The 12,981-nt window shown below is 32.7% G+C and overlaps 2 protein-coding genes across 2 annotated transcripts; both read right to left on the bottom strand.

The window, feature by feature from the left end:
* Positions 1-715: 715 nt before the first annotated feature.
* On the bottom strand, positions 716-3,318 carry LOC119832478 (sodium-dependent nutrient amino acid transporter 1-like). The gene is made up of 4 exons (XM_038356145.1): positions 3,313-3,318; positions 2,540-2,662; positions 1,044-1,308; positions 716-936 (listed from the first exon to the last, which is right to left on the bottom strand). The coding sequence occupies exons 1-4, from the start codon at positions 3,316-3,318 to the stop codon at positions 716-718; spliced, it is 615 nt and encodes a 204-aa protein (XP_038212073.1).
* Positions 3,319-9,071: 5,753 nt separating this feature from the next.
* On the bottom strand, positions 9,072-12,956 carry LOC119832377 (sodium-dependent nutrient amino acid transporter 1-like). The gene is made up of 9 exons (XM_038356048.1): positions 12,468-12,956; positions 12,217-12,295; positions 11,602-11,705; positions 11,134-11,320; positions 10,430-10,606; positions 10,220-10,319; positions 9,853-10,032; positions 9,366-9,460; positions 9,072-9,281 (listed from the first exon to the last, which is right to left on the bottom strand). The coding sequence occupies exons 1-9, from the start codon at positions 12,641-12,643 to the stop codon at positions 9,108-9,110; spliced, it is 1,272 nt and encodes a 423-aa protein (XP_038211976.1). The 5' UTR covers positions 12,644-12,956; the 3' UTR covers positions 9,072-9,107.
* Positions 12,957-12,981: the final 25 nt, after the last annotated feature.

Raw genomic sequence — 12,981 nt, 5'->3', positions numbered from 1 at the left:
TGGAATACCTAAAAAGAACAACATGTTTTAAAGCAGTTTTAAACTAAGGTCATAATATGATGTATATACTAATATGTACTATGTATTTATGTAAAAGGACTTTTTGAAATTTGTCCATAATTAATTAAATTATAAAATCTTCCTATTACTCACCGATACCATCATGGATCCCATCGGACTGCCGCAAAACTGTCTTCCTGAAAATTCGTTTTTTGTTTTCAAATACTACCTATGTTTATGTAAAAATATAAATAATGGGTCAAAGAAAGCTAATTTCATATAAAAATGATTATGCAAAAATAAAATCATTTATAAGATTACAGTACTGGTAAAACTAAGTCATGGATATTGGCCAAAATTTGAAAGATATAAATTATCTACTTATTAGATATAAAATTATGCATACTAGCTTTCCACACGCGGTATCGCCCGCGTAAAACAGTGAAGAGATAAGCAGTCCCAGGATTATTCGCATAGTTCCCGTTTCCTTAAGAATTCCTGGATAAAATCCTTCCTACCTATATATCCTTTCTCGGGTCTCAAAATATCTTTGTAACAAATTTCATCCAGATCGGATCAGTGGTTTAGGCGACAAGAAGAGACAGATATGTAGGGTTACTTTCGCATTTATACTTTTAATAGGATGAGAGGGATACTAAGGATAACAAAAAAGAGAGAATATATTTTTGATACGAAACAATAAAACAGTATATACTTACGTGAAGTACAGTTCAGCGCTACTAACTGCATTGCCTTGTATTTCTGACATGTTCACGATCTCTCCCGAAGGTACGCAATCTGTCCATGAGGGGTCGCAGAGCGCCCAGGGAAGAGTGGAGCTAAAACTCATCGCTAAGTAGTATAGGCACAATGCAATGATGGAAACATAATACGAAAGCACGTAACCAGCACCCATGGTCTGAGCATATCCTGTACCTAGAAATGGTAAGGTTTTTAGTTGCGTTTGTTTATTAGTAATTTTTCATATCGCAAATTTGCTGATAGTTTTTATTTAAGTTGATATTATACTACACCAATTGTACCTTTCATAGCTGGTGATAATGCCCATACTCTTACACAATTGCTGTTGCTAAACTGTCCGATCACTAATTCGAGGTAGTACATGGGTTTGCCTACGACAAAAAGTACTATAATGTATGGTATAAGGAATGCACCACCGCCATTGTTATAAGCAACAAATGGAAATCTCCATACGTTCCCGAGACCCACTGATGTAGCGATGCAAGACATAAGAAATTCTATTTGATTGTCCCATTTTGGTCTTTTGCTGAGTCTTTCGTTGTTCATCTGAAAGTCGAATTTAAAAATGATTTCATTGATCATTACATAGCAAATTGTACAAAAATGTTTGTACGTTGCATTACATGAGGTATCGAAAAAACTGCGTCATGTTGCGTTTGTATGTACCTATGATAAATATAATTTCTTTAGTTATCAGTAACACAACTGTACAAAAACAAATACATAAAGATTGATTATAGTTATAAATTGACCTTATCAGCAATACAAACTTTATATCCCTCAATTGGATTCAAGATATTGAATGTAATTTTACAAGGACATTTGACTAATATTATTATACGTGACGAAGGTTTCATTGGAAAAGCGCCATCAAATTTTATTGTGAAGCTTCTTATTAACTAGATTTAAAACAATCAATATTAAACAATTAATTCACAAACATTTACTTACTTATTATTAAAAAAAATATTGTTATGATTAATTAATATTTTTGTTCGCTATTAAATAGCGTAACGAATCTAACTGCACTATTGTCCAACGTTATCTATCCACTTTCACTCCAGAGAAAGTTTTCTCATATTTTACTCGAAAAATTTTATACAGTTACAAAAACATCACACGTAGGTTAGAAACTACCTACTCGATGGTAAAATGGTATGTATGTTTGAGAATTAATTCGTAGCCGTAGCCGTAGCTGTTCGTAGAACATCGGTACTCGACAGCTTCATTTACAAAAAAAGAACACTAAGATTTGTTTTCCATACCTGCCTAATGATAAATAATATGATATAAATAAATAATAACAAGCATATTGAGTTGAAATGATGATTACTGTAGTTGTAGCTTTTGCTAGTTATTTAATGTTTATATAAAATTGTTTCTGTATTAAACTAATAAAAAAATCTGTATTAAAATAACAAAATACTTTTAAATTGTCACACATTATTGAAAACGTTGCATCCTTGTTAGAACTTTGTTAGGTTTTAAAATTCGTATATGTAAGACAAATATATTAATATTTTGCCACAATCCTCGTAACTAAATGAATTTTTCAAGCTTTTTATTTTTTTATTATTACAATATCAAGCAATGCTTTGTATCAATTTAGTTCAAAGTAAGAAATTATTAACATAAAGTTACTGTTTCTTTGATGTTTTGAATAATCTATACTGTTAACCATAGTAGTTTAACCCATAGTACCCAGAATTATAATACCGTTTTTATATTAGAAAATATATCATATATACAAAATAAAATACAAAAATTTTAGTCTCACCCTTAATTTTTTGTCTAATTCTGTTTCTACATCTTTTTTAATTTCAGATCCATTAATTGATTCGGGGCTAGTTTCAAAACCTTTATTAATTTCTCCATTTTCTACATTTGCTCTTGAAGGCTCCTACAAAATTAAAAAAAAAAAATCATTAGTTTGTACATAATTGGTAATGATAAATAATTATTTTTTTTATTCAATATTTACCATGTTCGCAAAACTATCCGCGCGAGCGGTAGATTCAGGAGCGAATAAACTTCATTTGCTTAAATTATGATATGGTTAAAACATATTTAAGCTGATATCGTAATCATTTTTTATCGTATCATATTTATCCTTAATGTTTTCAGATAATGACGACATAGTCAATTTAAATATTATCCATATAATGTAAACATTAGCATCCAGTAGTTTAAATAGTATGTGGATGACTATGTAAATCTATACTAATATTATAAAGCTGAAGAGTTTGTTTGTTTTTTTGAACGCACTAATTTCAGGAACTACTGGTCCGATTTGAAAAATTCTTTCAATGTTTTAGCTAGCCCATTTGTTGAGGAAGGTTATAGGCTATATCCGCCCCGGCTTGGCCTGTCGTACCGCTAGTTTATAATAACAAACATCATAGTCATATTTGATCCCACTGCAGGGCTTCAATGAGTGTTAATTTAAAATGTGGTAGTATGTCGTTGGCACTCATTTGGTTTGTAGGCCGTAAGTATAAAATAGTTATTTTTTTTTTGTATATTTTTGAAGTTTTTTTGACAACCAGATACATGCATGTTGGACTGCATAATATGAGCTTCCGATCTGCGGACGATATTGACAACAATATAACAAAACATGTAGATAGATAATAAATCGGTACTACCTACCGCAGTGTTACTAGATAACCATCTGATTTTTTAAGATTGATGACTTCTATAGTATGCTCACAATCCATAAATATATCGACCTCGACCTTTAAACTAAATTTTCACTTCTTAGCATCTATCGGAAATTAGTCTTCATAAGAATCTGATTATGGGTTATTCAATGGAGTAATAATTACGAAGCGGATTTTTGGAGGTCAGCAGTGATATCTTCGTCTATACAACATTTATCAGATAGGTCCCCTTATCTCTTACAAGCTTTGCTTACGCGTGTAATTTTATTTGATTAGATTAAAGGGGTTGTTTTTGAGCACGTGCTGTTCTCTCTTATTTTTAATTTACTTTTTATCGTAACAATACGTAAATTGGCAAGCGCACCACTATTATTTTAATTCAATTTTAACAAATGATCGTATTGTTTTTCTAAAGATTACAAGAAAAATGCGTAAAAGTCTCAGCTGCATGCATCACGAGTAACCCCATATTCTTGGTTATAGGTATACAGATATCCAATTACTTTTAATATGAAAATGTTTATTTTTATTGATAATAACATTATTGACATTACTTTAAATGACAGATACTAGAACCTTGTATCTCATCAAAATTTAGTATATCTAGGCACATCTTTATTCTTCATCATGACATTTTCGTTTTAATATATCTGCTCTTAAAATATGCCCCAAAAACTAATATGAATTATTTTCTGTGGTCGTAGTAGCAAAACGAAGAAATGTATAAAATTTTATTTCACGTCTTATAAAAAATTAAGTGCTGTTAGGTGAAGAATCATATAAATTACGTAAATGATAATTATGAAAAAAAAAATAATAATAAAAATAAAACGGTCAAGTGCAAGCCTGTCTCGCGATACTAAGGGTTCCGTGCAAATAAGCTACAGATCTTAATATGCTAAAAAATTTTCACCCATTCAATTAATAACCGCGCCATCCGTTGCTTAACTGAAGTATATATATATATATTATGAAATCTCGATGGTACGGGGATGCACAGATGGACATCGACTTGTCTGTCCGTCTGTCTGTGCATTAGTGATAGGGCTCAGTAAGGGTATAAGCCTTTAGTATGGAACCCTAAAAACATAGCCCAACTGTCTACAAAATATGATTAGAACGCTTCAAAAGGGATTCAGTGCAATTGAATTTCAGATTTTAGGTAGTACCTACCTACTTAAAGTTTCTGTTAATAGTGTTATCTGATTAAATTTCTTCAAATTATACTTCTACATTTTTTCCGTCTTTCACTTTACCTAATAATACATAAGATTGACCTTTGTACATAGAGAACTATATTTTACAACAATCAATATAATATCTTATCTAGGTATAAAAAAAATATTCATATTAATAATTTGCCTTTTGATTTTCCGTATCTATAAGGTATAAGGAAAATCCATTAACTACAAGTAATTGTTTTTTAAGGTTGTTGGTAAACGATAGAATTTTTCTGTATTTATGTTTTATCTCTCGTGTCGGGTGGTTATCAGCTGGTAGGTAACCTAACTTAAACTTTGTTGGAAGACGACTTGCCCTAGCGTTGTATCTAGCAAATGAATAGGAAATACATAAATATAAATACATATTTAATTCATACATTGGCGAAACCTACTTGTCGTCCTTCCTGCTCGTATCAACATGATATTCAACATGATATTCTCCACAAAATCCGTCCAGCAGGTCTTGAGTTATAACTGATAAATATACCTACTTACCGATACATTTTCAATTAACCTTGAAATTTTGTGATATTTAGCTTTGAAACATTACTAGACATACGCGTCATTCTTATAATTATTTAATGAAATCACCAATCACCTAGATTATATCAAAGCTCTATGCAGTACTCACGACTAAGTCATTTTTGAAAATAAAAGTCATGCCGATGTCTGACTGTATTTTTATTGTATTACTAATTGTTGCCCGAGACTTCGTCCCTAGAATAATCGAATGTTATTCTATTAATTGAATTTTTATGTTATTAATTTTTATAATTGGATGAAGTTTTCAAAAATGAGTCATAATGAAATATGATTTAATCCAAAAAACGGAAAAGTATCTAATATTAATATCAAATTTCATTCAAATCATCTACGGTATAATTTCCGTTAAATATAATTAATGCATATTTAATTTTAAGTACAGAGTACATACGTAATGTTAAGACAGGAATCGAATAATTCCTCCTATTTGGATGCATACGTAAAAATTAGACCGTAATCTCCAAATGTCAGGTTTCTACGATCAGCGTTTTGTCTGTGTGTGAGTCTATGAAAAAATGTAAAGATGTATAGTATATATGAAATTAGGCCCAGTCAGGGCAGGATATGCGCAATTAACTAATAAATAATAATCCCCTTGGTAATGCGTCAGCCAAGGAGTATAATCTAAAGATAATACCCCTATCAAATAATACTAATTTTATATTATATACAAAAAAAAAATAATGTTTATAACATTAAACATCAATAATTTATATTATAAACGTATTTTTATCAACGTATAACGTATTATACATTTATCTTTACAATATCCATAGTGGTTTTTCAGTATAGATTAAGTTTAAGGCAATCAACGTGATAAATGTTAAGAGAACCTCGAATTCGCTTTCAGTTCAAGCTTTTAATCTTCAGGTGCCTGCCTAAAATCCTATGAAAGGGGATTATATTTAGATTAGTAAAAGGGAATACTGGGTAGAAGTATATTGAAAGAGCTATTAGAGAGTAAAGTAGGTTAATTCAGATGTCAGTAGGATTGGGATTGAAAATTAGGTAGATAGTAGAGCAGGCAACATCAGTATTTCAGCGTAAACAGATTGGATCGATGCACTTGTCAATTGTAAAATGAAGCAGCCACCTAATAAACAACCTAGTCATTCTAACGGTAACGTCAATATAGCGACCTGAATGATACTGTTGATGGTTTTTAGGTTATCGAAGTTCTACTGTTTATATACTTAGATCTTAAGGTAGATAAGTAAAATAAACAAATGTCAATTGCTTAATTATTTTTATTCAGCAAATTAGATTAGATAATTATCTTATCATAATTGGTGATTATGCCATTCCAATTTATTGATAGAATCTGTAGACAAAGACATATATCTAATATATCTTTGTCCATAATTAGGCGAAAAATTCCATGCCAAATACACCACGTATTTGGCATGGAATTTTGATTGGATGCGATTGTGTTAATGTTACGATTTTTTATTATATGAAAAGCAGGCAAGCGAGCAGAACGAGTCACCTAATGCAAGTGCTCTTCGTCGCCCATAATACTTAGGGTATTATTTACTTGTATGTACATCCAAAGCCCGACATTATGCTGTCACTGGGTGAAAAATGTCGCCTAATTCGTTTCTATTTTCGGTTATTAAATATATTAAACTAGGTGATAATATAAACATATGCATTTGAAGAAAAGTTTAATGTTAAAACTAAAAAAAAAGACAAAAGTACAAGTAAGTAACACCATAAACGGTTCAGCTTTGGCGCCAGTCACACAGTCGTAGTCAAGAAACAAGAAGTTAATTTAAATAATATAGATACATGTTCAAGTAGGTATTTTATAAATAAAAGTAGGGACTGTACTTTATATACATAAAATATACGTATATTACGTATACGTATATTATTAAAATAACAAAATCAATAAGATATCTTTCCGTTGTCGTTAAACGAGGTATGAGGTAATGAGGTAGCCCAGAATAAGCCCCTTGACCTCCCTGTATTCGTTATATACAGAGTTCTAAATAATAATTTATGAAAATCTTTATTACTGTAAGATACATTGGAATCACAAAATTTCCATAAAAATTCTAGGTTCTAAAAGTTTAACGATAAAATACAAACATGGTTGTACACCGCACTGGGCAATACATGTCCTGTGGCCACATTTAAGCACAGATAACATAAAACTATATATTAAACGAATAACATAATTAATTTGGTCACAGCGACGCTCATAGCGCGCACATACTGATATTATTAAATTTCATACTTAAACAGTTAACTTATCTGAGAAAATTTTATAAATTTAATACTTGAAAGTATCTACTTTTAAAAGAGTTGAGTACTACCAAATAGCTTGATATTAGCGTTATCCCACGATAAGAGCAATTTTATTAGAATCTCTTTAGTTTTACAAGTAAGTATTACTAGAGACTTGGATTCTTAATAAAACATCTACGTATTTCATGGTTTTGTGAATGAGTGTGGCCACGTACATTTAGGTGTTGCTGTGTAAAAGAGCTTTTTAATCTAGGCAGTTGTAGATACATTATTTTGTCTGCGATGCAAGTTTTATGTATCCTAAAGACTGAATACAGATTGTAAAGGCGTGAAATACTAAAAAGCAGTAGTGGCTCAGTGGTGAGTACCTCGGACTTCAAAACATAGTATAATATAATTCGATAAGTCGGGGTTCGAGACCAGGCGAGCGTGCAAGAAATAAATTGATTTTTCAATTTATCTGCACATGTGGATAACATCACCACTGCTCGAAACGGTGAAGGAAAACATCGTGAGGAAACCGGCGTGTCTGAGAATCAAAAATTCGACGACATGGGACATCTGCCAACCCGCACTTGGCCAGCGTGATAGATTATATATAAGAAGTCGTTTATTGCTTCAAACATCATTGATATAAAATACAATTCAAGTTACATATCTCTAGAGAAGGAAAAGCCTGCGACTCAGCTATTGCTGCCCAATACTCGAGAGCATCAGACAACGCTGATTTTCAGACGCCCATTAAAATTAAAACTTACAATTAGGTATGAAAAATATTCTTATATCACATTTTAGTAATATCAATTTGAACAAGTAAGTACAAGAAATAAGAATAAAATATATACACACTAGCAAACCCGGCGAACTCCGTTTCGCCACCAGGTGGTTGTATGTGAAAAATGACTTTCCCGCTTTTCTGCAGAATTTTTTCCTGAATTTTCTATGCTATAAACCTCACGGTGCCCGAGACCTTTCCAACGAATGCAAAACCGTGGAAATCGGTTCGTGCGTTCTGGAGTTATAGCGTCAGGAAGGAAAACCCGACTTATTTTTATATAGTAGATTATTAAAATATTATTATATCATGAACTTAACATAATCTTTAACTACGAATCAATACCAGTGTGAATAAATTAGTTAAAGTTTTATAAATGCATGCAATATGAAATTCAAATCTTATTTATTTGACTATCCTATTCGTATACCATACAAACATAATTTACGTTGATAGGTAGGGTTATAATCCTAATTATTATTTAGACAATTTAATGTGGCTCAGTAAATGTATTCACTGATGGAAGTTTTTGGGCAGGAACTATTGACGTTTACTCTAAAAATTTAGGCATATTTAAAGCAAAAACCCGCAAAATGTCAAAATATGTCCCAGACTGCTGAGTAGGGTTTTATGCAAAATTCATAAGTCATTATAATTTATAATATTAAACTAAAAGAAATGGCATAAATAAATTAATTAATGAATCAATACCAACTTTTGGTGAGACTTGGTAATGGTGTACATATTTTTAATATACAAAACTTTAGTAATTTCACAAATTAGTAAATAGTTAGTACGTTAGTAATACTACGTTTTATTACATTATATCTACATTTTTTTTTTTAATATTTGCTTATAAATAATGTTTTGTACTATTTTGTGTTTGACTTATAATTATAAGGGCCTTTTATATCCACCGGATAAACTGAGCCATATATGACGACCCCACGACGTTCTTTGTTCGCGCCTAGCGGATTTAGCGTCAGTTTTAAATTGAATCCATCCTCGCTTATCACTCGCCGAACGTGGACCCCAACTCGACTTTGGACTGAATGTACGCTTCAATGTCTGTGAAATAATTGAACGTTAACACTTTCCTTTACACATGACTAGATATAATCAGTCACAAAGACAAACGAAAAAGATACACACCTCAAGTAGGTTTCCAGTTTTATATTTATATAATGCGATAAATAGAAACACCGGTACAAACAATATACCAACGACGAGCATCATGTAACCCGAAACTGAAAAATAATTATGAATAAGTATTGCAAAATAAATTAAATTGGAGATGTATACCTCGTATGTAGGTCATATACCATATTATAAAGAAAAAAAAGTCAATCGCAAATCGGACACACAATGGGTCACTAAGGTTTCAATAAAAATAAGATAAAGAGCAGTTTTGCAAAAAATTTATAGCCCTTCCAATTTATGACCGCGCCAACCATCGCTTAACCTCGACAACAGCAACAGAAAGACATTATTTCTGAAAATTTTAGCTGTCCGTATATCACGATTTATCTTCAGATACAGCCTGGTGACAGACGGACGGAGAGACAGACAGAAATCAAAGTCTTAGTAAAAGGGCATGGCGTTTAACCCTTTGGGTACGCGTGGTTACTCTAAAACTCACCATAACCAGCAGTAGGATAATAGTAACAACAACCAAAGACGAGTGCTTCAACCGATACCAATGCATAAATAAATACGGTGATCAGAATAGCAGGAGTGATAATTCCCCAGCAAAACCGCCAGTAGACCGATGTTCTTATTCCAAGCATGTATTCAATATCCAAGCAAACGTTTTCCAAACCTGAAAATTTTAAGACGTTTGAAAAAATAAAATATGACGTCTAAAACTCGTCTCATGGTTTTTTTGTTCTTTGAATATTTACGTTTATAAATGATTTTCATGCTATAAAGTCAACTAAATAAAATATTGAATATTTTCCAAAATTACTGTATATACGATAAATATTAAATAAAAATATAATAGTTACCATAAATCCAAAATACTCCAACGATTTCTGCGATAGCGCAGAACAGAACAAGGAATGTACCACCGTAGTAATCGACCAGCTCCAAAATGTATTGACCCCCCTGTAACCAATTTAATCTTGAGAAATAAAGTAGGCAGCAGACATGAATTAATTCCCATTTTACAGAGAGTTTTCTATTAAATTAAATAAAGATAATATAGGTAAACTAACCGGCGTAACATAAACAAGTCCAATAGCAAAACCACATGTACAGCAGATAGCAGACATGTAGATTGTGCGCACTCGTGGGAAAGAGTCCATTAACACTGTGTTGATCGTTGATAGAAGAGCTACTGCAGAGCCCACTCCGAGGACCAACATCATAACGAAGAATAATACTGAGAATAACTGAAATAAAGGTAAATCAACGATTAATTCACGAAAAACTATGAATTCTAACATGGAATTCGACCTATCATATTATTTAGATCGCAAAAAGGTTATTCATCATCAGCCCATATACGTTCCCACTGCTGGGACACAGGCCTCCTATGAGGGTTCAGGCCATAATCCACCACGCTGGCCAAGTGCGGGTTGGCAGATGTCACATGTCGTCGAACTTTTGATTTTTGGACATGCCGGTATCCTCACGATGTTTTCCTTCACCGTTTCAAGCAGTGGTGATGTTATCCACATGTGCAGATAAATTGAAAAATCAATTTATTTTCTGCACGCTCCGCTCGGTCTCGAACCCCGACTTGTCGATTTTGAAGTCCGAGGTTCTCACCACTGAGCCACCACTGCGTAAAAAGATTATACAATCTACAAATGCATTTCTATAACACTATATAGCCCCTTTTTCTTTTTTTTTTTGTAAATGTGCAACCTTTTCGTTAAACGTAGTAAGTAATGAATTTAATTAATAAATATATTACCTGTGGTTGGAACGTCTTAGCAATAGCATCAGGGTAGGAAACGAATGCAAGACCAGTACCGCCTGAACCAACAACATCTTCCACTTCTCTTTCTAGAACATACGCCAAGTTGCCAAGAATACCGAAGATGGTAATACCAGATAATAAACTTGTGAACGTGTCCAGGGTCGTAACAATCATGGCGTCCCTAAAAAAATCCATTATTAAATTCGAATGCAAAAGTGTGAAACACAGTGAATAGAGGGTATGTTATTTTTTTGTATGAGACGCCTTTAACCGTGGTGAAACATCTCATTCCCTTGGGAATTTCCTGTGACATACATAAAATTTTGATACTCCAATATAGTATTAATACTTTCCTAACTTGAACAATATCTTTGATATTTTACATATTATACAATTCATAAGGAGAAGGTAAAGATGTTTGTAATTCGTTGTTTAATTGTGTACACAAACTGTTTTTCTTACCTATAAACGTTTTGTTTGAAGCCATTGTATGAAGAGAACATGATAATAGCTCCGGTACACACTGACAACGAGAAGAATACCTGCGTCACCGCTGAATACCACACCTGTTAAATACAATCATCATCATCAGCCTATATATGTTCCCACTGCTGGGATACAGGCCTCCTATGATTCAGGGTTCAGGCCATAATCCACCACGCTGGCCAATTGCGGGTTGGCAGATGACACATGTCGTTGAACTTTTGATTCTTGGACATGCCGGTTTCCTCACGATGTTTTCCTTCCCCTTTTTAAGAAGTGTGATGTTATCCACATATGCAGATAAATTGAAAAATCAATTTATTTCCTGCACGCTCGCCTGGTGTTGAACCCCGACTTACCGGTTTTTAAGTCCGAGGTTCTCACCACTGAGCCACCACTGCATTTTAAAAATACAATCATTGCAGTTATAATAAATATTCGCTTAACGATTTAAATTTTAATGTAAGCCTTCTTGAGCTTATAAATTTATGACTATTATGTGGGGAATTTATTTCAAAGTTTTTTTTTATAGTCATTTGTTTAGACCAACATATACCTCATTAGAAAAAAAAGCATTAGTACCTATCTACTTACGTTCAATTCCAAAAGCTTGTCCCATTGTGGAGTAATGAAGTATAAGATACCAGTACCCGAACCGGGCAAAAGTACTGTGCTAAAAACATAACAGAGTTGTTTTTAGAGTATAGTAACCTATTCAATCATATAATAATGAACATAATTGTAATTAAAAAGAATCAAAAAGCCTAAGCATATGCAAGTCGATTCATTTATAATCTTTATTTGTAGATATAAGTTAACAAATATTAGGCAGATAGTTTGTAAACCTGATGAGCAAGATAATCATGATGACGTAGGGGAACAGCGCCAGGAAGTACGAAGCCTTGCCTGAACTCTTCACACCGCGCGAAACGATGACAAAAATGATAAACCACGACGCAAGTAGGCATAAAGTTAAATACCATATAGGTAAACCTAAAACAAATTTGTCTTTATAAATCATACTGTAAATATGTATATTGTATGAAGTAGTCGAGCACGCTTCTCCAAATGGTCACGGGCGGTGGTGGCGCTTACTATCAGACGACCCACCAGCTCTATTGCCGACGATGAACTTATTGAAACTGGGTCTAACTAAGGAAAACGCGTTCTAATACATTTTTCGCAAGCAACATATGTGGTATATATGTCACCGTAAGATTGTAAACATCGTTATATTACAATCTATCTAGTAAGATTGTAAACTATCGATACATTGTGAATCGTATCATTATGATTGCAATTTAACGCATCATTTTTCGCTTGATTGTAATCTATCGATGGGAAGCGGTCAAATTGTGA

This window comes from Zerene cesonia, chromosome 15 (genome assembly GCF_012273895.1).
Source record: "Zerene cesonia ecotype Mississippi chromosome 15, Zerene_cesonia_1.1, whole genome shotgun sequence".
Lineage (NCBI taxonomy): Eukaryota > Metazoa > Arthropoda > Insecta > Lepidoptera > Pieridae > Zerene > Zerene cesonia.
This window is presented reverse-complemented; position numbering and strand designations above follow the sequence as displayed.